Raw genomic sequence first — 23,997 nt, forward strand, 5'->3', positions numbered from 1 at the left:
GCAGTGAGCTAAATCCCATGGATGCCACTCCTAATGGCAAGTTGGGCATAATGAAGCTCCACTAACATTAACAGAAAAACTATCGTAGATTTTAGGGAAGTTAAGATTTCATTGTGAGCAAGGCACAGCGTTCATAAGCTTAATGTGTTACTGTGACACTATGAAAACAGGAATTCTCATTTTAGGTGTTCATCTGAAGTATTCAAAGGTTGTGATTTTGATGTTGAAGGTCCTACATTGAGTCCCTACTCCTGACTGTGTGTAATGAAATGATTTGTTGAACCCAAACTCATGGGCATCCTTTGGTTCCAAACATTTGTATGGAAGGATACATTTTCCCTTGAAGTGTTCTAGGCATTGCCCTTTCCCCACCTAATCAGACAAATCCTCTCCATCATTTCTCTCAGTTACTACAGGCTTCAGTGGAAGGGTTTCACACACAGAGACAATGCTCAAACACGTCCTTGAAAATCCTCTTTATACCCTCCTTATATATGGGGAAATAGACTGATAGTACAAACCCTACATGGAGGCTGGGAGCTTAAAGGTGTGAAATAAACTGCATGATAGAGTGTATGGACTTATGGATTTTACATGGCAGATATCTTGTAGTTTGCTGAAAGAAAGGCTTTCGAATTACTTAAGTACAACTGTAAGAGTCATGTTGTGCACTTCTGGCCACGTAGCTTTGTCAAGCTGCCCTGTGCCCAAGAATGCAGGAATGACTTTACTTAATGAGTTCTGGGTAGGCAGAATGTCTTAACACAGTCTGGAAATACTGGTAAAGCTCAGCACTGCCCACACTCCTCTTGTGCTGTCTATCTCAGACCAGGTATTTCTTAGATCCAATACTGGATGGATAGGACATGTTTTATATTTTATATTCCTTGCAAATAGATGGTCACACTACTGTCTGAACTTCCACAGAGAAGATGCATGCCTAAAAGGCAAACTGGACGGCAACATAGCATGAAAGAATTTGTAAGAAAAAGGAAACATGAATAATCTTCCTTACAATCATGACATGAGAGAGTCTCTTCTGCAGAAGTCACTTTTCTCTCTCTCTCGATGTCTGAAACTTTGCAAAAGTCCTCTTGCTGGACCTAGCTTGTGTCAAGAATATTGCATGCCTGTTGGGAGAAAAAAACAAAAACAAAAACACACTCGGAGGAAGGAATCAGTTTGCCCATTTGAAAGAACTGGTGGATCAGTGCCAGTGAGGCTGAAGGATTCTTGCTGTCACAGTCAAGAGCCGCGTTTCTCAAGGCCCCTTGTCTGAGCAATTTCTGACAGTTCATCTAAGCTCTCAGCTTCCCCTGGAAGACAGCCCATCCCCTCCTCCTGCACCTCTCTTTTACAGGTCTGAGCACTGGGCTGCTCTCAGGGATCCCTCATGCCCTTACAAGTTCTCATGGACAGCTCCAAGTCCAGGAATGCTCCGAGTCACCACCTGCTGCTCAGACAGCCTTGTGGCAGGTATTTGAAAGATGCAGCACAGAAATACAGCATTTGTTGCAGCAGGTCAGGCCACCAGGTTCTTCAGGGCCTTTAACCAAACTCCTACATAGCTTCAGGAGAAATGATGCTTAAGAAAAATGGAAATTCATGAGACAAGGCACAATGGGAGGGGGGAGGTATGAAAATCAGGGCACAGCGCCAGAGTGAAAGGAAAGCCCTTTGATACATTCTCCACTTTCTCCATCACTGCTTTCTCTTCTCTGAATTAGCCCGTAAAACAGTGGGTCTACCTACCAGTCTTCCATGGCATGGAACATAACCACTGGCAGAAACACTGTTTCCAGTCTGTTTTATTTGCTAATGTTTTAATAAGTATTTTTGGTTTTGTATTTTGTTGCTGATACAACCGTTTTTTTTTTCTATCAACACAGATCAGTTCCATTTAAAATACACCAGATCGGGACACCTGTAACTAGTTTTACTTGAATATATGTACACAGTTATGTATACATTATATACATATAGGCATTATATATACATATATATATACACATATATATAAGGCACTGTAAAATGTACCATCACTTCTCTAGGACTGTTTTTAATCTGTGGAATTAGATCATATTTCTTCATATAATTTGAAATGTCTAACCAAGACATTTTAAAAATGTTTCAGGGTTATACAGATATCAGCTGTAAAATAAACCTTACTTTAAAATTCAAGTTATTGTGACAAGATGAACAAAACCTATTTTGACAGTAACTCTAATCCATTTATTATATAACTGCTTCTCTCTTAAAAGATATATTCACCTGTATAAATAGTTTCCTTTGTCTCTCCTTATTATGTTCCAAAATGTGAACTGAAACTTGTCCTGCAGAATAAAAAATAACAATAATGGAGAACTGCATATCAACTTGGATAATTTATCCATTACTTAGAGAGAGGAAAGCCAAGATCTCTGTAAGCCAAGATGTCTGTAAATAAAATGTACTAAAACAGATCATGACCTTATATAAATCTGTTCGATTTAGCCAGTGTCAATGGAGCCTGGTAATTAAGTTTCTGGTCATGTAATAAAGTAACCTCTGCCATGTGAAGACACTACAGCTCACAAATATGACTGGCATTTATAATGAACATGTTTGAATGGAACGTCGCTCGATATAATCAGCCTACATATGCAAATTACAGCATCAGAAATCCTGAAGCAGCTGCCATTAGGAGGGTTTGGCAACTGTGCAAATTATAAGCCAGTCTTGCGGATCAAATGAACATATTTTTCAAAGAATAGCAACGAATGGACAGATGAAGATAGATTAAAAGTTATGCATCTTTAGGATGTAAAAATCCAGACATCCTGGATAGAACATTTCAACAAACATATAATATTTTTTCCACAGTTACTCTGTAGCAACTTTTCCCAATTGTGCTGGAGCACAGGATTCCTATTAACCCCCACAACTTGAACACAAAGCACTCTAAAACCCTTCATTTAGTGTTGTTCCATGAACCACTTACTGTGACCTCACAAACATGATCCATTGGTCACAAGTAGGAGGCACACTTTCAAAGAGCCAGCATATTTTCTACTCTACTGAAAGCACCTTGAAAATGAGACTTCACCTTCATTTAATGTTTTGACACCTGGGGGTTCTGCACTGGAGCTGGCCTGTCCAGCTGTACTGTTTCAGTTCACGTTTTGCACAAGGGGAAGTGAAAAGGGGCAGCACTCAATGAACCAACTCAGCATTTCATAACGCACCAGGGAAACCGGACACTTTAAAATACTGAAGTGACTCAAAGGTTTAAAAAATATATATGTATTACGAGAGCCACAAAAAAGGTTACAGACAGAGCTCCACAAAGCCTGCACGGATACATTCCAACAATTCAAGGTGGCAGAACAGGTGAGATACAGACCATAAAAACGGTTTGACATGAACTTTCCAGACTGTCAGAGACAGCAACCTTGACCTAGTCTTTCCCACATAAAAATAAAATAAAAATTGAATATATATATATATATATATCTAGTCTGGACCACAGATATAGTCCAAAGAAAACCACATTGCAATTTCCACATTAGGCTTATAGGAGAATAGGCATTATCTGAGGAACGGCTGCTGTAACGCCCATGAGGTGATTATCTTAGGCCAAGTTGACATGACATTACACTTGGTTAGCAATTTCAGAACAGCAACACAACACAGTTCATTTGCTGCACATGGCTACTAATACAGCTCTGTGCAACCCTTTGAGCCGACTTTAACCAAACTATGTAAGTACATTTGTTTAGTTTTAATTTAAAAAGAAAATGCAAATGTAAAATATTTGGGCAGTTCTCACTATCACCTTTCTTCAGAATTCAAGAGTTGAGAACTTCTTTAATGTACTTGCTTACAGACACATCTTTCAGATTGTATTAATGATCTTCAGGAAAACATGCCACCCTGAAGCATTTTCCCTTGTTCACTTCAGGTTATGTCTGCATCCAGTTTTGACATAGGGGGCCAAATGCTGGTTATATATCAGTGCAGCATTTGGCCCAAATTTTCAAAGTCTTTGCTATTCAGACTTTCCTATGAGGTCAACAAACAAAGCAGTAAAAAAAGAAAATATTAAGGCTTCAAGTAAAAATATTTCCTTTCTCTCCCACCCATGTAGTAAGTTACATTTAATTTCATAATACTCAATATATTATACAATTAAAGATACAGAGATCCAACTTTTCAAGGCAGATTGTACTACAATGAAAACCTGGAGGCTAAATGGGAGTTTATGAGCAGGGAATGAATGGCTAATAAAACGCGATATGCAATGAAAATTGATGCATAAACTAAACAAAAACTATTGCTGTTCTTAAAAAAAAGTAATACAATCCACAGCTAAAAATAAAAACACGCTGAAAAGTTTTAAGACTTCTGAAACACGAAATAAACATGACAAAATCAAGAAGCTACTTTATAATATGTGTTAACTTGTGCTGGATTTCCACGGCTGATCCCCACCTACTGTAAATTAGCATCACTTACACTCGTTTCAGCGGAGCCGCACCAATTTATACCACCTGAAGATTTGGCCTGTAGTGTCTGTAAAAATTGAGTATCTCAGCAGAAGAGAAACTCTGCTGCTAATCTGTAAACTGTTTGAAGAACTATGCTTTACCATGGGCTGGATTCTGCTCCAAAATTACATGTACTAAGTAGGTCCCCAGTCCCACAATAGGAGCTGTGGAAGCAGACACTTACATTTCTGAGAAAACAGCTGTAGGTTCAGTGCCTTGAGTGGAAATGAGTCTGGATTTGCTGCATGCAATCTCCTGTTAACAGTTCTGCTTAGATTATTCTTTCAGAAGATTTGAATAATTTACTCCAGGCTATGTGCACTGAATTATATACAAACCTCAAAAGGAAAAAAAAAAAAAAGACTTTGGTACCATTGTAAACCTATTACTGTATCAGATGTGTCTCAACTGTGGCCAGAACTACTCACAAAATATATAAGCCTTACATTTGAACCTGTAATGACACAGTGCATTCATTCTTTCCTCCCTTGCCCCTTGTGAACTATTTCAAAAATAACCCTGGATATTAGTGCTTTATACACACAATACTGTGTTTAGTCTTGCTGAGAAATTCTTCTCTCATGAACTAATGTAGTTAACTTCAAAGGCTGTTTGGCCCTTCAAGTTCCTCAGTAGCTTTTTCTTTTATACATGTAGGAGAAGAATGATTAAAGTGAAGCATCACTGGGATGCAAATCTCAAATATTACATTGGTACAGACTTTCAGCCTTGCTTGCATGAATTTCATGTACATATTCAAAAATACATGACAAAATGTGCCCTTGTCTAGATCACTAACCCAAGTTCTGTGTCACTCATCGCCTCTTTCTGAGCGCTCACAAGAGGCATATGTGATACTTTAAAAACAGATAAGTCTTGTGTTATTCTACGCACCAGAGTGAATTCCAGTCCTTGAGGAAGTACTGCAACTTCCTGAGGAGTTAACATCAGGGCAGAGTTGCAGATTAGTAACAGTTAAGGATGGAAGAAATCTGTAAGGCCATTTGGTCTAGCCCCTTGCCCCTGCAGGTTCACCTCTTACAGAAATTTCTCTAATCGTTTGTCTGAATATGGTTTGACTCTGAAATAGGTAGCCTCCAGTACTCTGCCTTGGAAGACTATTCCACTGCTCCTTCCCTGTCACCTTTTCTCCTCCCTCTAAAAGCAGACCAACTGGTAACCAGTGACAACCCTCTGACTTCTATGATTTACCTTTGGTTTTATATTTTTTAACTAATATTTGTAAAATTATCATATTCAATTTCTACTTCATTGCTTAGCCAGTGACATTTTTTTAGCCCTTTAAATCTTCTCATCAGCCAGCCTGTCCAGTCTTTTAATATATATTGCTCCCTCTGTACCTGATACAGATTGCCAGCATCTTTCCGGCACTGTGTGCCTCCAACTAAAGGCAATAATCTACACGCCAGTGAACAAATCTGCACAGAAGGACTATTGCTTCTCTGCTCTGTAATGTCCCCATAGTAGGCATTTAAAATATCACCAAGGCCATAAAATGCACACTGGTTTCTAGTTCACTGTCTCATAACTGGCCTATTTCAGCCACATCACTTTGTAGATTTCTCCCTTCAGACAACATCAAGCTTTACACATAGAGATAATTAACTTTCTTATGTTCTTTTCAATCTTCCTCTCCAAAAATTATGTGATACAAAAGGAACATATAGTAAGCATGTATTGCAGTGGATGTCAAGATTTATCAAATCAAAAGATAAATTTTAACCAGGCAAAACTAAGGTCAACATTTGCCTTCTGGAATAATTAATCTTGACATACATGAAGACAAGTAGGATGTTATCAATGCACTCTGAATTGCTACCAGATATCTGGAGAGTTCTCCATTATAGTCAAGGACTGAAAAGGACTTAGTGCCTTGAAACAAATATCCTGAAAAACAACCAATTTAGCTCTCCAGTCAAAACTATTCACCAGGAGAACCAGGTGGAAAGTCAAGGTTTCATATGCTGACTGGCTCAGTGATAAATTTTTACTGACTTTGGCAACAGTCACTCAGGATATTCTTAATTGCACACATGATCTGGCTATTTAGCATTGGTCCAGACCTCAGTACTTTTGATAGTAAGTAAATGGGAAGGAAAAGGAGAAAAGGAAAGAAGAAAAAAAAAATCAAACATTTGTCCCAAAATTAGTTATCAGAGTCTTGATATCTATGACAAAAATAATGTAACTCTTTCTTGTTGTTGTTTTTTTGTTTGTTTGTTTTATAGTAAAGTTGTCTTTAAATCCAGAAAGTAAATGTAGTTTTCTCGAGACAGGAAAAGGAAGCCTTAGAATGTTAAATAGATTTGATAGATATTATTTTAAAAAGTTGTTCCCAAGGGGAAAGAAAACTCAAAAACCAAACATAAAAATCCTTTGTGTAACAGTATTGAAGACCAGAGGGAATGTGCTAGTCATTAGGCAGACAGCAAATTTATATCCTTTAGACTTATGCTTGGCTCAGTTACACACACTGTAAATTCAACAGATCGTGATAACCCTGCTGCAGGATTACACAGAGGGCACCAGGGCAAGGCAGTAAACCACGTTATTGCCTAGATCCAACAGGTAATAAGGAGGGTGCGGGGAAAGCAGCTGACGACTGTTTAAAAAATGTTCCCATCCAAACACTTCCTTTCTTATCCACTTGGTTTTGTTTCTGAGTCAGAGGAGCCTTTAAAAACCAGAGGGAGCAAGAGGTGAGAGTGGAAGATCCTTACTGGTGTTGCGGTCCTTTTCCATGAGAAACAAACACACGGGTGCACACACACAATTTCACACATGGGGAGGCACATTGCAGACAGTGAGAAGCTGTTGCTATCCTTTTTCCTGCACCCAGCCATGATCGGGGAGCAGGGAGGCTTTTAAAGATGAGACGGCGTTCATTGCCCAGGGTGCCCCTGCCCTGCTCCTGCCCAGGAGGAGGAACTTGACCTGCAGTTCTTGGGAGATGCAGAGCAGTTCTCATACACGCAGACTGCCCAGCGCAGGGAGCCTGCTTTCCTTCTCAGTAGGAAAACAGCAGCTGGCCTCTGACTCCCGATGGACACACCACCAGCCAGAAGAAGCAGGAATGGGCATGGAAAAACTGAACAATCCTGGACATTTCACTTGTTCACTGCACAACTGGTACACAATGGGTTTGTTGGACAGACAGATGCATAACGGCATTAGCACTCTCTTGCATGAACAAAATCCGCTCTGTGGTTGTGGTGTTAGGTGGTAGCCAGTTCCCATCTGTCAGGTTAATGAAGAGTCTGATGGACTGTACAATTTTATTCCCTCAAGAATAAGGCTGCAGCTGGTTTTTGGCCAAAAGATAGAGATGAAAACAGAACAAACCCAAAACAAGAAAAGGAGAGTGGCCGACTGCTGCTGCTCCTTCTTTGTTGTTATTTGAGTCTTCACAGTGCTCCTAGCTTCATGGCTGGCTGAGTGGATGGCTCTTTATTTTTATTTAATTTTTATTTTACACTGAAATTTCATAGGTCGTTCCACCAACTCCAGACACCTTCTTAACATTTGAGTGTCTAGCAGGGCTGACAGGTGTCCCCTGGGAACTTGATGTTGAACCCAACCTGGATATTCCTTTCGGCTGTCCATTTATTTTACTGTTAGGTGTCTTCAACTGCATGTCATCCCTGCATCAAAAGAAATATCAAAAGATGCAGTGTTAGTTACTGAAGGATGATAATGGAATGGCTTCATTGAGGATGAGTAATTATCCGTATTTCACCAAGTCCCACTCATGCAAAAATATTAAAGCATGGAAACAATCTGGTTGAAGCCAATAACTTGATGAAAAGCCACTGAAATGAGAGAATTTCTTTGCCCATTAGCTTAGTGGACCAAACCCCAGTAATATTTGCTCATTTGTTCATTTAACCACTTGCTTAAATACTTTGTTGAACCAAACTAATTGCACAAGTATCAGCAGGAGGGTGTAACTGTCTTCACTGCTGACTTTAATCCAAACTGTGTCTTTCTTACAGTTAGAAATACAATACTCAGAAAAAACACTTCCCAGTTAAATATTCAAAATTAAAATTATGTTGCTCATCTCTGAAAGACATAGGAAAACTGAAATGAAGATCTTCTAAATGACGGAAGACACAAACTGAATCAAGTCAGGAAGCACACTAGGATGCCGGTAATTGAAGACCATATTCCTGATGGACTCTTTAAAATAATTTCCTTTCTTAAGACATATTGCCAGGGTGCAAATGGCTTCTCTCAAAAGATCTTTTAAATCTAGACTATTACACTAAAACTTAGTGTTCCTCATCTCCAAGATTCACCAAGCAACTGGATAAAAGCCTACTAAAGACCTTGTGTACATTCTGGAAGTGCCAGAACAAGTAGGATCTGCTGTATTCTCGCATCTTCCTCCTGCATAGTGAATGTTTGTCTGCTTGGGTTTGGCTCGCTCTGAAGTTTAACACTGGCTCATGTCAGCAGCAGTGGGACTGGGACTGAAATACCTTCCAGAAGGGAATACTCCTGCCTGCAAACCAAAATGTGCTAGGTTTACAAAGCAGAGAGTACTTGTGGCAGGTTTACTTCACTAGGTAAAAAGGACAAATTTATTGAGATATTTAATCCAGATACTCAACTTGATTTAAAAACTTCAGTAAAAAAGATCCTCTTCATTGGTATCAAATGTCTGCAACTTTCTTTAATATCTAATGGGATCTGTAGCTGTTTTAATTGCTAGAGCACTTCTGCCAGACTTTGTGTTTTTTGTTATTTTGAAGAGATGAACTGGAGTAAATTTACAGGCTCTACATTTTAAACAAAAGCAGTGTGACCAACAAGCTGACACAGCATAACCAAGAAACATAGACTGAGAAAATGCAATGAGCTTTTCATATTAGCATCTTTCCTAGAGCAGCAGCTTATGTGTCCAGGGCTCAAACAGAGGGCAGAGAGACAAGAGAAAGTCCACAGGTCTTCTTTTACTGAAATAAACTAGTTTCTTTAATTCATGTGAGGAGGGGATAATAGCTGTCTGCCTGCTCAGTGTTAGTTCTTCCACCAGTAGACAAATCATCTCAATAAATACAATTCACTTGGAAACACCAGGGAAAAACGTGCTGGCACTAAACTCTGGGAGAACTACAATAATAGTTGTCCCACATTTCAATAACTTTCCCTAAAATGTTGGATAATGCAGGAGTTAGAAACTGGGGACCTTAACTAGATGACAGCATAGTGCAGTAATTGCCAGGTGCAAAGAAAATCTAAATATTTCTGATTAGCCCTCCAGGCCTCACTTGGCTGAAATACTGCAACCTCAGCTGGATCACATGGCGCTTTTCAGACTTTCCTTTCCAAGGTCTCCAGAAGGAAGAGTGCATGGAGAACCTGCAGCTGAAGATCTTGCTCAGACACCACTTTGCTCCCCATTTTCTTACAGTAAGGAAGACGACCGAAAGATGGCCTCTGCTTTTATCACCAGTTCTGCACTATGGGGCAGTCGTCACAGCTAAATATGCAGCTCTCTATGACAAGCACAGTTCCCAGGACTTGTCTCAGTCACCGTGTCCCTTAGTGTAGGGTACATTCGCGTGTGCCATGATCCTACCTTTGCTTCTGTGTCCAGGCAATCGCTGGGTCCAGCCTCTGTTTAGGCTGCAAACTAAAACAGCTCCACCCTTTTGTGTGTAACAGGAGGGATAATTTGCCCTGTATCTTGCAAATAATTATCCAGTTCAGCTAAGACATTAAACCACTATGAATTTTACAACTTAACCTCTAGTCCAAGTTACAACAAACGTGCAAACGTTTTGTCATGATGTGGTTGCTCTGTGGTGTCACCGAACTGAAGAGCTCCCACAAATGTCCCACCCTTACTGGCCTACAGTGAACACGTAACCTGGGCCGTGCCGCCTGGGAAATATCTGTGCTCAGTTGCAAGCAGGCTGTCATTGCTCGGCAGCTCTGAAAGCAGTACGTACCTTTGTGCTCCCACTGATTGCACCTCTGTAATTTCCACAGTGTTTACAAACGAGACAGCTTTCGGGCCTCCATAAGAGGGTGACCTAGGCATCCCTGTGGGGGACGATGGGACCTGGTGGCCTGGTGATTTGTAGGAGCCATTGCTCACCCTGCCCTGTAGTGCTTGATGGGACTGGACATTGTTATTGGCTAAATCAGCTTGAAGAGAGGTTGTGGAAGTCCTTGGTGCTCTTGTCATTGCACTTGAGAGTGAAGACACTGAGGACTGCAGTATAGGGTTCCTTGTGCTAAAACTGGTAGCAGCCATCAGATTGTCTCTAGATCCATACCTCATCGCCATGCTGCGTGGGTCTTCAGAGAGAGTGCTGACTTGCTGAAGGCTGTAAGAGCTAGGGGTGTCATAGACACCTGAGTCTGCAAACACTGAATCAGGGTGTGAGTGGAGGAGCTTCTCCCTCTCTTCCATCTCCTTCCTCTCCTGGATGGATGCCATAATGGTTTTGGAAAGGTTGTCATAGCGGACTGGAGAGGGATCTCGCTGATGTGGAGCTGGGCCCCCCAGCACTGGGCTGAAGCTCTGAGGTGGCTGGCGTTGCAGCTCACTCCCCCGGAGATGGCACATTTTGGCTGATAAATATGGTGAGTGGTACCCGACAGAGCTGACTGCAGAATGGGCGATGCACTTCCTCCCCGAGGGCGACATGGGGTTTAGCAAACTGTCATATGAAAGACTCCCATTTCTGTTTGACAGAGAATTGGGAGAAAAGATGCTTTTGTAAGGGGTGGAAGTCGCCCCTTCAGACTTTATTGGATGAAGGGGCACTTTGTCTGTCCCTCTCCTGCCAGCAGACTTCAGGCTCAGGGATCGTGAATTGATGGCAAAGGAATCTATCTGGAGTGGGGAAGACTGATAGGTCTTGTGAAGGGAGCTCTTTCGGTAGCTGGGGATGTCCAGGCTTGGTTCAGACTGGTAGTCAAGGCTCCCGCCATCCTCTTCAATCAGAGCCCCTTGACTGTGTCCCTCCTGCACGGTGATCTAAAATAGAGGTGAGTATGAGAAACAGAAGGCTATAACGCGTATGTACAGGTTTACTCTCCATGGGAGTGCACAGGACAAAAAAAAAAACACGGATGTCTTCTCACATACATGCAGCCTAGCTATGACAAAGGTTCATTATATGGAATCTCCTAACTCCTGCTCAGCATATGGATAAGCACCTCAGAAGCAAGGAGTCAGTCACAGTAAGCGTTAAATAATATTGACTAATAAGTAAATCAATACACAGGCACAATGAGAGAACTTCTAAACTGAACTCTGTTAAGGTAAATCAGATTGTAATCAGATAATACTGCCCTTGGAAAAGCACTTTGCTTCAACTTTTCTAGAAATAGCTTGTGAGTTGAGGGATGTCTGCTTTTGAGTGCTGAGTCAGTCATACCTTAGGTTTCATTTCAACACACTGGGGACCAGCACACTCTTAACCACTTTACTCAGAGCTATAATGTTCAATAATTCTGAATTTCAGGTCATAGGTCTTCAAAATTAAGCATCTGAGATTAATTAAAGCAGAAAGGCTCCTTCCCATGATTTAGACAACAAAATGAAGCAATCTTCTCTTTTTTACTGCCTGTGTAGGAGAGATTAGCAACCTCAGAGAAGGAAACATAGCCCATAATATATTTACTTGCATTCGAAACAGATAAAACTTCCCTTTGTTTTTACTCTGTGAAAGACTGCTTGCAGTTCTGTTCACTTAAAAGGCCATTCTATGCTAAGCAAGTAACTTTTGCTTCTTCTTTAAGGCAAACTTCTTTAAGTTTGCCATAATGCATAATAAATTGGCCACACTGTCTCTACAGAGAATGATTATCATCCACGTATTTAAGAAGAAATGCATACAATGCACTTTCTTCTTTATCTATTTTTATTCAAGGCAAATTAACAAAATAGCATAACTAGCAAAAATCTGTTCTATTCCAAATTTTTCTTAATTTTTTGGTCTTTAACCTAGAAGACAGGGAAATACGTAAAACAGCTGACTGTATTCTAGAGCACGGTGCTAAATTTGGCCTTCTCTGGAAAAAGGAGACCAAGTGACAGCCTGTAAAGGAGGAGGAAAAAGAAATGACGTAGCTTGTAAGTGAATTTGTGCTACTTATCCTTGTGATCCGATCCCCCTTTCCTAACAGCTTTTACTGCTCAAAAGCAGAGTTACATTGACAGGCTGAAGAACTGATAGAGAAGAGACAACATGATATTCCTCACACAAACTACTCTCTTTCTCTCTGCACATTATACTTAGATATGGCTTGGCACACAAATACATGTAATCCTTTCAGATTGCCAAGTGAACTCATTTTTATGATATTCCCACTTGACTAAGAAAGTTGTGACTACTTGAAAATTGTACAATTCTACAAAGCTCTTTGAATGTACACCAGTCAGCCTCTAGTAACAGAACCTTTTTAGGCTGAGACTGAAACAGCAACCCTCAGAGTGAAGACACTGTACTCCGTTCTCAATTCATAACACCACCCAGTCTCCTGACTTAATAAGAACCTATCCTGGATCTATATTGCATCTATGTGTGCTTAGAGTATCTTCACTGGTATATAAAGATTTGGATGCATACTGAAAGCTGTATCAGTGATTTTCAAACTACTCTTCTCTGGTCCTGGAGGGGGACCTTGCAACGTGTTCATGAGAAATAAGTGAAAAAAACAAGCCTATTAGCAATGAGTTTAGTTTTGTACTGTTCTTCCAAAGAAAACACTGTGAACTGTTTCAAAGTTTCTAAGACAAAGAGAAAACAGGCAACATTCATGCCAAGGAATAGGCTCTCTAACGGTCTGAACCTCGGTTTTCTTGATAGGAAGAAAAGAAGTGAAGTGCTTGAAGTTTTTTTCCTCCAATATATAATCCAAATGCTCTCACAAGGTGCTAAAACAGGTCAAACATAAATAATTTCCCTTTAATTTAACTAAAATATCTCTTGGGAAGCTTACATGTTTTTTATGTTTTGCCAGCTGACATGCTAAGGAATCACTAAGAATGTTGTCTGTCGTCTAAAGGATGTGATGCAGAAAAGTGCTAAGCATGCCCAGCTTCCACTGAAGCAAATGGGAACTGGCATCCATGTCAGGAGAAGCCAATGGGAGGTGACACTTCTCAGCATCTCAGGATCAGGCCGAGACACTGGCCAAGCACCCATGCACCTTTGTCAGCAGGGCACATGTGTCAAGCTCAACAAAGGAATGATGCAAAAGCAGATATGTTTTCAAAAGAAGCATAATGAAAATCTACACTATCACACACCAATGCCTAATGTTGTTATTTGTATTTACGCTTTGACATTCACAAAAGCCCTGGGGTAAATTTTTCCTCAGCTCCAAGTTGTCTGGTATTAATTGAGAACAGATTCTCGCAGGCTACTGCAGTTCACTCACCTGCTCAGCTGCAGCATGGTAGTGGACTTTGGGATTGTTGCTGAAAGCCGGCCGATACTTGTACATGGCAGGTGTAGGAGGGCTGATCAATTTGGGTGAAAGGCCACCTTCTGGAGAAGAAGAAAAGCAACAAACTTAGTATTAGAATGTATGGACAGCATACTATTATCCCTGAGTGCTTGTTATCCATGGTCCTCTGCAAACTGAGCTCTGTGCTGGAAAGAACAGGACTTGCAGTATTTTGTGTATAATTCCACCAAAATCAACAGGGCCCCATGAGGAAATAACAGTGCCTGTGGCCAGATCAACAATCTAAAGAGAAGAAGAAAATATAATACATTAATGTGAAATGACATATTTTGGTGAGTAGTAATTTTGCCGTATTTCAAATTACTGGTTATTTGGGTTGAATTCAACAAATAGTTCTGTCCAAAAAAAAAAAAAAGATTTCTTAAATTATTTTTTATTAAATCATTAAATTATTTCTTAAATAGTCTCAGAGCTTTAAATTCATCTTTTCATAAATGGAATAATTGTTTGCAATGTCTAAGCATTTCTTCTATTCCTTATTTCAAAATGAGATTTTTCATTTTAAAACTGATTGAAAAATTAATGAGTTTAAAAGGGTTTAAAAACTCTCCAAAATGAAAAGAAATATCCAGCCTAGGCTTGAATGAGCCACTTCAGGTCGACTTTTCTTCCTCCTTCCTGCTGTTTATTCCTCTAGCTCAGAACTCTTGTAAAAATAAAACCCTTCACCCAGATCCCATTACTGTTTTGAGAGAATACCAGAAACCTTTTAAAGAGGCTAAAATGTTTTCATATTATTAAAAATAAAACTCTGATCATGCAACTAACCTTCGCTGGTTCCCAGCTGCCCTTTTAGCTCAGAGTACTTGCTTTGATCTCCTTTGGGTGGGAGAGGTGGCTGCACATCCATACTTTTATCCTCCAGACCTTCCAGGCTAATTTTAGACTGAAAATGACCAAAGAATCAATCATTACCGCAACTTGGTTAGATAACAGCATGTGTCAGAGTGCTGGAGTTACCAGAGAATGAGAACTACCTGTAACAACAAATATAATTGAGCATTCACTGCAGACAAGAGCTGTCATATATGAAATTAGCACTGTCATCACAAGCCAGTATAATTTTAAATGCATTATCTTAGTCTACTTGGCACGCTAAATAACATTACCATCACAGTAATCATAGAATTATGTAGTTATCACAGAATTATAGAATGGTTTGGACTCAAAAGGACCTTAAAGATCATCTAATTCCAATCACGCTGCCATGGGCAGGGACACCTTCCACTAAAATCTGGTTGTTAGTTAATATGTGGTAGAATACACTTGTGTTTTCTAGCATTTTCCAGCAACTTTCCAGGTAGCTCTCAGCAAGTAACTGTCTACCACAAAAATCTTACAAAGTGGCTTCTAATTAATCCACTACTTTTTTATAATCCTTATTTAGATTTCACGTCAGGAAAAAATTAACAAACAAGAGGAGAGTGGAGAACTCAACTTCTGACACAATATTCTTCACTGGACACAAACCTTCCTGCAGTCTGGAAGCTTGTGACTTTCCTCAAAGTAGAACAATTGACCTGGTTCCCACAACACAGCAAGTTAGTTAAAATTAATTTGATCACCAGGAGGTGCGAAGTCTTGGGACATAAAGTAATTAACTATTGCAAAGAACAACAGTCTCTTCCAAAAGATGCCCAGAGGGCTGTTGCTGGATCAAGGGCTCCAGTTATCAAATCTGTGTTACTTTCAGAAGATAAAGCGTAAGACAAGGGCTCAATCTCTGCCTGTTTCTCCAAGAGATGCATTATCTCAAGAAGATTTTCAATGATAAAGTTATTTCCAGGCTTGATAACATTTAAGACATGCTCTTCAAAAGAAGTGCTTGAAGGCTACCTTACCTTGCTCCGGTTAAGGTTGGCTTGGATCCCATTGTCACTGATCTTCACTGTGATTTGTCGTTCAGATAAATCAGGTCTGAGGAATGGAGGCTTCACGCTCACAGCTTGCTTCTTCTTGGGCTCGACTATATACCTGATTAATTGTTCAACAGTCATCATTAAAGTAAACTACAACCTAACAACTAGGCATAGAGACAAGAAAATCTTCCTACTTCCAGGGTGTGATTTAAGGATGTGGTAGAATCTACATAAGCAAGCTGCATTTATTTCAATGGATGTCAGCCCAGGTAATAATTAAAAAGCAATAAAAAAAGGTTTTTAGTGAGCAAAAGGAGAGGATGCATTAAAAACAAAAGAGAAAAGCAAATTTTGAAGCACTGACGGACAAGAACACAGTTGCACAGTTCATGTGAAGACAGAAAGAGAGGCCTACCACCAATGGAATTGATTTACTAGAGCTTACCTAGTTAACATGAAACAGCTTCCCTGCGGTGGCAGGTGGAGACTGGGGGAATAAGACCCAGCACATGGGGAATTAACATGGAGAAGATGATGTGTTGTCAGTTCTAGCTTACCACATAGTGACTTGTTTCTGTAGCATGTTTAGAGTGTTCAAATAAATGGAGGAAAAAGAAACAGACAGGCCTATAGCAAGCAACAAATCTGAAGGGAAATGGCTGATTTTAGACAGTTAATTTATTTCCCGTGGACTGTAATTCTGAGTGCAGTTGGGCAGTGGTTGTACCATGAACAAATACCAAAATACACACACAGGCTTTCTCTGTTTTATCTAGTGAACAGGACATCCTGGTAATGATGGCTCAGTGACTCACAATATACAGGACAATTTGAACAGGTCTTCACAAAACAGAAAAATACTGCTTGCTAGAAGTCTGAGAATAGCAATGATGACATTACACCCACACCTCTCTTAACATGAGTATATCCCAACTTCTAATATCAAGCTCTCTTAAAATATCTTGACCCGATTTTTAAGTTTTGGGAAGTTTGAGAAGCAGCGTCTTCACTTTAATACAAGTAACAGACGTTTAGAACTTATCTGTTGCACAGCAAAATAAAATAAATTAAAAAGACACATAGTGGTAGTGGTGCCTGGGATTGCTCAGCACCCTGAAAAAGCTCAATTAAGTCTTCTTGTAATTAACGTGTATACAGACTGGAAAGCTCAGCATCTAGGATATTTATACTCCATCTATCTATTGCATTGAAATCTTGATTTCAGGATGTGAAGGGATAAATCTATTTCCTCAAAAATAGAAAGCCATAAATAAAATGCTAAGTTCCATAATGTAGACCTGGTTGAAAATCTGTTTTATGATAATGAAAGTGCCAGTGAGATTGAAAACCACAGCTGCCTTAAATTAGATTCAAGTCTCAAGGGGAAAGACCAATTTTAGAATCGTTCTTTCTTTCTAGTGGACTAGAATTCCTCACCTATACTTGGACAATGCAAAAAATCATTTTGGAAATAAGATTAACATACTGAAATTTGTTACTGAAATTCACTGGATGAACAAGTTGGTGAGACAAAGCTATCAGCTCTTGATATAATTCGATTTGCTCATTCCAAGTAATTTCTGGGATGAGGATTATGAATTACATGAAGAAAGCAACTGCTTTGATAGGTTACAGCCATGCAACAGTGAAGCAGCTACCGCAGAGACTTCTGGAGAGTTTTGCTTTACTTCCCTTTTATTTCATTAATTGTCTTTCACTCGTGAGCCCAACAATGCATACTTTTTCCCTTTGTCCCAACAACTCATCCATCTCACTTGTTCCCAGTTGAGAGCATTTCTCTTACCTGGGAGCCAAAGGGCTGCAGAGCACATGTTCCACATTTCCACAGCATCCTCGGGTAAAAGGATTCACTCCTCCTCGAAATTTACCTGTCACCTGGAAACATATTCAGGACAGAGCTCAAACTTCTTGTTAAATAATACTCATCATCCAGCCCTCAGAATGCCGGAACAGTATACCTTGTTCTAACACTAGTGCCCTTCCCAAACAGACCATTTTACTTTGAATGTTGCTCCTTTTCCCTCCTCTAACACACCACCTGCAATGGCCACTTCTAGCCAGCATGCACACCAACAAAAGATCCCTTCCCCAAAACACTGCAAGCACAGTATATATCCAAGCTGTCAGGTTCACCTCCCAATGCTGTTTCTACATGAGTTGTGCCTGCTGTCAGCCTGACTTCATGTTTTTGTCCCTTTCCTTCCCTGGTCACCTCCACTCCTCTACCCTGGCAAGTCCCCTCCAAACAAAAAGGAATGTCAATTCTTCATTTTCCATGATGGATGAGATCAGTGTTTCCCCTAAAACAGCATCCTATCCCTAGCAGCAATCAGTATGAACCACTGCCTTATGTGGGAGGGTGCCAGGAAGTCCCTGGTGATTACAATGCTTGCTTGGAAATTAGCTACTTTAATAAAAGTCAAGTCTCATTAGACTGGCAGGATATATTCAAAGCTTCACAAGCATTATAAAGGGTATGTACTCAACGGGCAGATACTTGAAAGTAACCATATGGGGATAAATACCAATAAAGCCAGAGAGATTAATAGTGGTTGCTGTTAAAAGCATTACTGTTGCTTTTTGCAAGTAATGCATTTTAATCAACTCATAGTCCTGATCTAGCACCAAGTTTAAAGAGTACCAGAAATACTTTAATTACTTGCACATAAAATACCAACGATTAAATGATTTTGCAGTATATTATGCTGGCCTCTTTGATATTCCATAAAACTCTTTAAAAGGCCAAGAGAGAAATGTTGGAAGTTTTGAGTGCTGGAAGAGTAACATGATGACTAAAGCATGGACCTGGGACATTTGGCAGATCTACATTCATTCCTGGGCTTAAGCTGACTTGCTGCCAGATGCTGGCAAGGCAACTTCAACTCTCTCTGTCCAGTTTCTCAAACACAACATGGAAATAAAATTTCTCTAACTCACAGATTACATTATTAATTATATCAATTTGGTTTCTAAAGTAGTTTGAGATACAGAGAGAAAGCAGTCTCAGAAGAAAGGGTAGTTATTAACTATTCAGAAACTAAAAATACCAGGCTACGAGCAGATATTGGTTGTTTTGATTCCATTAAAGACTTTCAGAGGCATTCAGAAAGCTCACAAGAATCTAAATTCAGCCACTATGCACTCATAAGTCACAGTCTGTCTACTATGAATGCTCAAAACCTACAAACCGCAAAAGGAATAAATACCAAAAACGTACACTAGAACACCACAATGTCTGCACCACTGGCCTATAAAATGTAATCAGAAAAGAGGACAAGTGTAGGTGAGCATATATTAACTGGGGACCTGACAGCAGGTAACTAACAGTCTGAGAAAACAGAATCAATACTAAGACTGCAGGAGAAAAGTGAATGTTTTAAAGCAATGGCAAAGCAAATCTCTTATCTATTGCTCCTGGTCTGGTGTCCTAATGACTTAGATATGCCTCCTGTGAAAGGCACCTGAAGGCTGGGAACAACCACCCTCCAGTTCCAGCTATGCAGTACACATGACTAGGCAGAAATTAAGACAACATTATATTTGATTTTCAGAAAATGGCACAAGAAGATGAGTTAATCTCTAGTGGTTTGGTAGCTCAGGAAACCAAAGCTGGATAGGATGCTTTTTCCAATAGTTATTTCAATCTAGTTAAATGCAAAATTCTCAATCTATCTAAATGTCAGTGTAGCCAGAAATACAAGAATTATATATATATATATTTAATTAAATTTCTCCTTCCTCCTCAGCCTAGAATTTTCAGGGACAATTTTAATCCCTGCACAGATATAAGCCTAAAACAACATGATTTGGGCTAGAAGACTAAAATGCCCCGGGTTTCATGCCACTGTTGTTAGCACTATCAAACTTAATACTTGGCCAAAATCAATTTTCGAATGAAGAGCAGCTGATTCCAAGAAAGACTAAGATGGGCAGAGAAAAGCATTTAAAGATTTACAGCTACAGTAAGCCTGCTTTGTTCAAAGGCCATGTTAGGCAACAATTCAGGATGACTTCAGATCTTTGCTTATGTGAACTTCTCACACTATTCACGGATAAAAGGTTTTATTGTCTATTGTGGGATAGGAGACAACCTCATCTCAGTTTACAAAGGCCTAGACTCAGGCAGATGTCTTCAACTCTTACAGCCTGCGCAGCACCTATACAAGCTACTTAAGTACTAGGCCATCAACCTGCAAGAGCCAGAACAGCACGCTACTCTACATGGGCTAGAGAGTCCATAGATGCAAAAGCAGCATAAACACATGTGCAAAAACAGTGAAAATAGTGAGGAGGAGGTGTTGGTGGTGAGAAACATTAATCAAACAACCAAAAAAAAAAAAAAAAAAAAAAAGCAAGCAACCAACCAACCAAAATCCAACAACAACAAAAAAAAACAGGTGTATGAGCACAACTTTGGAGCTGTAAAGGGTAAAGCATTGGGATATCCACAATTAATCAGCCTTGGGCAGAAAGCTGACAGTACTGTGTGCAGCTTACTGGCATGCTGCATGCCCCAGCGTCACGCTTTGTAACTGAGCTACCCCTTACAAGTGGCAGGGACATGTTATCAATCCCATGACTAGATCTCTGTCATCTGTTTCATGCTATTCACGTGTGCATGCGTATAGGTCTGGATCACCCACATAGTGGCTGTGTATTATATACACGTGAGTAACTGCAAGGGAACTGAAGTTTCACAGGTTTTTTGGCACAAGATGCTGTGCTGGCACTTTATTAGGAGAAGGAAAACAAGTTAGGTCCACTGGCCTCTGTGCATGTGTGTGTGCATACACAAGAACAAGAGAGACAAAGAGAGCAAGACAAAGAGCTAGCTCAGGCCTTGTTATGTGCAGTGTGGGTTTGCTGGGGGAGTTCAAAATACCAGGAGACAGGGCAAAAATATGATTTAATCTTTTCCTTTCTTTCTTTTATTCACTCTCATAATTTGTTCAGTCTGAGTCATAAAGTTTGAACTTCTGGGGTTGACGGTACTCACCACATAAAACCTATTTCAAGGTCATAAGTAGATTTTAAATGGTAAATAAGACTTTGTGCTTTGTGGCTAAGAGAAGGGGAAAACCTTTGTTTGTAGTGCATTCAGGAAAAGAGAAAAAAAAAAAGAAAAAAAGAAAAACCAGGCAATCTTCCTAGCTTCCCATAAAAGTTCCAATAAAAGTGTTACTGTTAAGATATGCGTCTATTTATTTATTTATATTTTTTTTGTTTTGTTTAACCAAGCTGACCTTCCTTCCCAAATCAACATTTTAGCAACAAACACAGAGAAAGGACTGTTTCTTACCTGTTCATTGGTTGTGCGCCCTCGGGCCACTAGAACAATATGAAAACCAGTGAGACCAATGACTGGAATAAAGAATAATCCAGCCACACACATGACAGCCATTCTGTATCCAGGAGTTAAAGAAACTGGAGTGAGTGAAGGGAAAAAGAGGTCATGAAAAACAGGGAGAGGAAAAAGAGAAAAAATCTTGGAAATAGGGAGCATGTTCCTCACCTCTAGTTAGGCTAATTAAATTTTATCTTAAGTCTACCTGTTCCTTGACAGGGTCCTTATCCTTGAGATGGTTCAAAAATAAAGTGAACTTATTGATTCCTGCTCAAACCGTCTTGTAAAGATTATTCTGCCCTACACTGTCAGCGTGAGTAACACCTCTCAGAGACAGGGGTTCATGTATTACACTAGCACAAAGTGGAACTGCCTCCAGGGCGAATTCTACTGTATTATCTGTTTTAAATACAGTAAGCAGTACCCAGCAGTGCAGGCTCACACCAGCTGGAAGTCAATACACAGAGTGTATCTTTTTTCTGGTTTGCCTTGGCAATGACTGACACAGACAAAAGGTTGGCTAAAGTTTTGGGGGTAATCAATGGTTACATAGATCAGATGGGTACAGAGGAAAAATTGTGATAGGCATTTACAGGGGAACAGCAATGCAAATCAGGAGAGGAGTAAATCTGCACCAGTTCCAGGAACACAAGTTTTCATATCAACTCTCACATTTTCCTTAAGGTCAGCTTGTGTCTTCAAAAACCAAGAAGAAGGATACGTAATGGTGGTGTGAGCTGCTCCCAGCTTTTCCATGTGGTTTAATACGAAGATCAGACCAAAGGTGAATACTCCAACCATGTGCGTACTTAAGGACAGCAAGAAGAGAAAAAAATAGCGGTAGTTCCTCCGTCCTATGCAATTGTTGACCCACGGGCAGTGATGGTCAAAATCCTTGTAAAGAAAGGGAGAGACAGGGAACAATATCCATACAGTGAAAGGAAATACATTTTCTTAGAGATATCTAAACCATTGTCATGTAAAAACACATCAGGCTAGTTCTGCAGCTTCACAAACACAATCTTTATAAGGACCAAGTGGTTTCTATATTTATGAATGGAGAGAGTTACTTGAGAGGTTATAGAATTCAAAGAGAGAATATAAAGCAATAAAAAATAGGCTATTTATATGCTGGCAGCAGAAGCACTGATTTTTTTTTTGGTCATCCTTAGCACAAGGAGTCAGTTAAAATAAAGTTATCATAACCTATAAAATTTTGAAGATGCAATACTGGCTTCCCACATTTCTGTATTTATATGTAAGCTGAATGAATCTACTTTAAATAATAGTGGGCCTCATGAAAAAAATACTTCTTTTTTTTTCTTTTACCAAGCAGATCCCCCAAACTAAGTAATATCTGGCTAAGACACAGGCAAGGTTCTGGACAACTTGACTGATAGCTATGAACCCCAAACTAACCAGCTGTCCCCATCAGAAGTTCAAAGTACCTTATAAAGTCACATCCCTTTTAACAGATTTATAATGAAGTCAACCCACAGACACCTTTCAAGAGCCTTTACACAGTTTTATAACCATGTAAGTCCACTGCCTTCAATGTGATTATTCTAGGTGTGCATGAGTGAAAGAAAGATCAGGTGCAGAGAAATAAGCCCTTCCTATTTCTGGGTTGTTCAGAGCAGATATTACACACCGATTACATCAATACATTAACTGTTTATTCTTTGTTTTGTTGTAATGCTATCTTTAAAAATTCTCCAATGATGACAAAGCAATTTTTATATTTGTGAAGTCTGTATAATATATTTACCAAAAATTTACAATATACAATAAATGGCTTAGAACTTTCTCAAAGCACATTAGAAAATGACAGAGGCAATTTAATGAAGATCATTTCGGGCTACAATGCTGACATAGCATGTGTCTATGCTGTGAATCTTGTTGTATACTGCCTAAAATATCTACAGATTATGAAACTATATGAATACCCACTGTGAACACTTCAGTAAAGAAAACAGAAATCTGACTACTTTCATCATGGATTCATTTTGGAGTCCATCTGGTCACAGCGGGCTTTAGGTTTTAACTGATTTTATTTCTGCAAATGTTGCCATTTTTTGTTGTTAGCTTATTTTTATCACATTGGTTCAACAGTTGTATATTTGGGCTTCCATAGCACATTCTAGACTGAAAGTGAAAAGATGTCAATTATAACCCTGAATGGGTCCCACATGGAAAAGCCAGCAGAGTCCCTCTTACCACTGTCCTCAAGCTCTTCTAGAATAGACAGGTGAGTGGGAAATTAAGATCACAAGAATCAATAAATGACAGTGTTTAAGATCACTTTTTCTTAATTCAGAAGTCATTAATGCTTTCTGCCTGTATTCATTCACAGCAGTCACAATTTAATTATACAAGCAGTGTTTCTTTCTTGCCCACCAGAACAGTAAGACACATTGAACTAATCTGACCATCATAAAGCTTCTTGAGAGCTAGGAAAAGTCACCTTGTGTTCTGCTATTTTATTTAGGTTACTTTTGGAATCTCTCCCATTTTCATTTCTGCTGCAGAACTGACTCCCCTGGAGGCCCTATGGCAGCATGAAATTGTACGTGTTTATACCAGTGAGTTCTAGGCAATCGTTTTTTTCTGAGAAAACTTCATTAGTTGAAAATGGATTTTCATGCTGAGCCACTAGGGAGGGCAGAAGGAAGAAATTCCATGGGACAACAGAATTTATCATCACCTAAACAATCCTTGGAATCTAGAATTA

General features: G+C 39.6%; 1 protein-coding gene across 1 annotated transcript in view; it reads right to left on the minus strand.

Moving 5' to 3' along the window:
- Positions 1-2,280: 2,280 nt before the first annotated feature.
- Positions 2,281-23,997, minus strand: part of ZDHHC8 (zDHHC palmitoyltransferase 8) — a 113,806-nt gene continuing 92,089 nt past the window's right edge. Inside the window, exons 4-11 of the mRNA XM_084297342.1 lie at positions 21,988-22,160; positions 21,222-21,324; positions 17,706-17,797; positions 15,884-16,016; positions 14,811-14,928; positions 13,953-14,062; positions 10,505-11,541; positions 2,281-8,188 (exon numbers count right to left, since the gene is read on the minus strand). Of these exons, the coding sequence (XP_084153468.1) occupies positions 8,017-8,188; positions 10,505-11,541; positions 13,953-14,062; positions 14,811-14,928; positions 15,884-16,016; positions 17,706-17,797; positions 21,222-21,324; positions 21,988-22,160 (1,938 nt within the window). The 3' untranslated portion in view covers positions 2,281-8,016. The remainder of the gene's footprint in view (positions 8,189-10,504; positions 11,542-13,952; positions 14,063-14,810; positions 14,929-15,883; positions 16,017-17,705; positions 17,798-21,221; positions 21,325-21,987; positions 22,161-23,997) is intronic.

The sequence above is a fragment of the Netta rufina genome (assembly GCF_964035555.1).
Source record: "Netta rufina genome assembly, chromosome: 17".
In the NCBI taxonomy this organism is placed as follows: domain Eukaryota; kingdom Metazoa; phylum Chordata; class Aves; order Anseriformes; family Anatidae; genus Netta; species Netta rufina.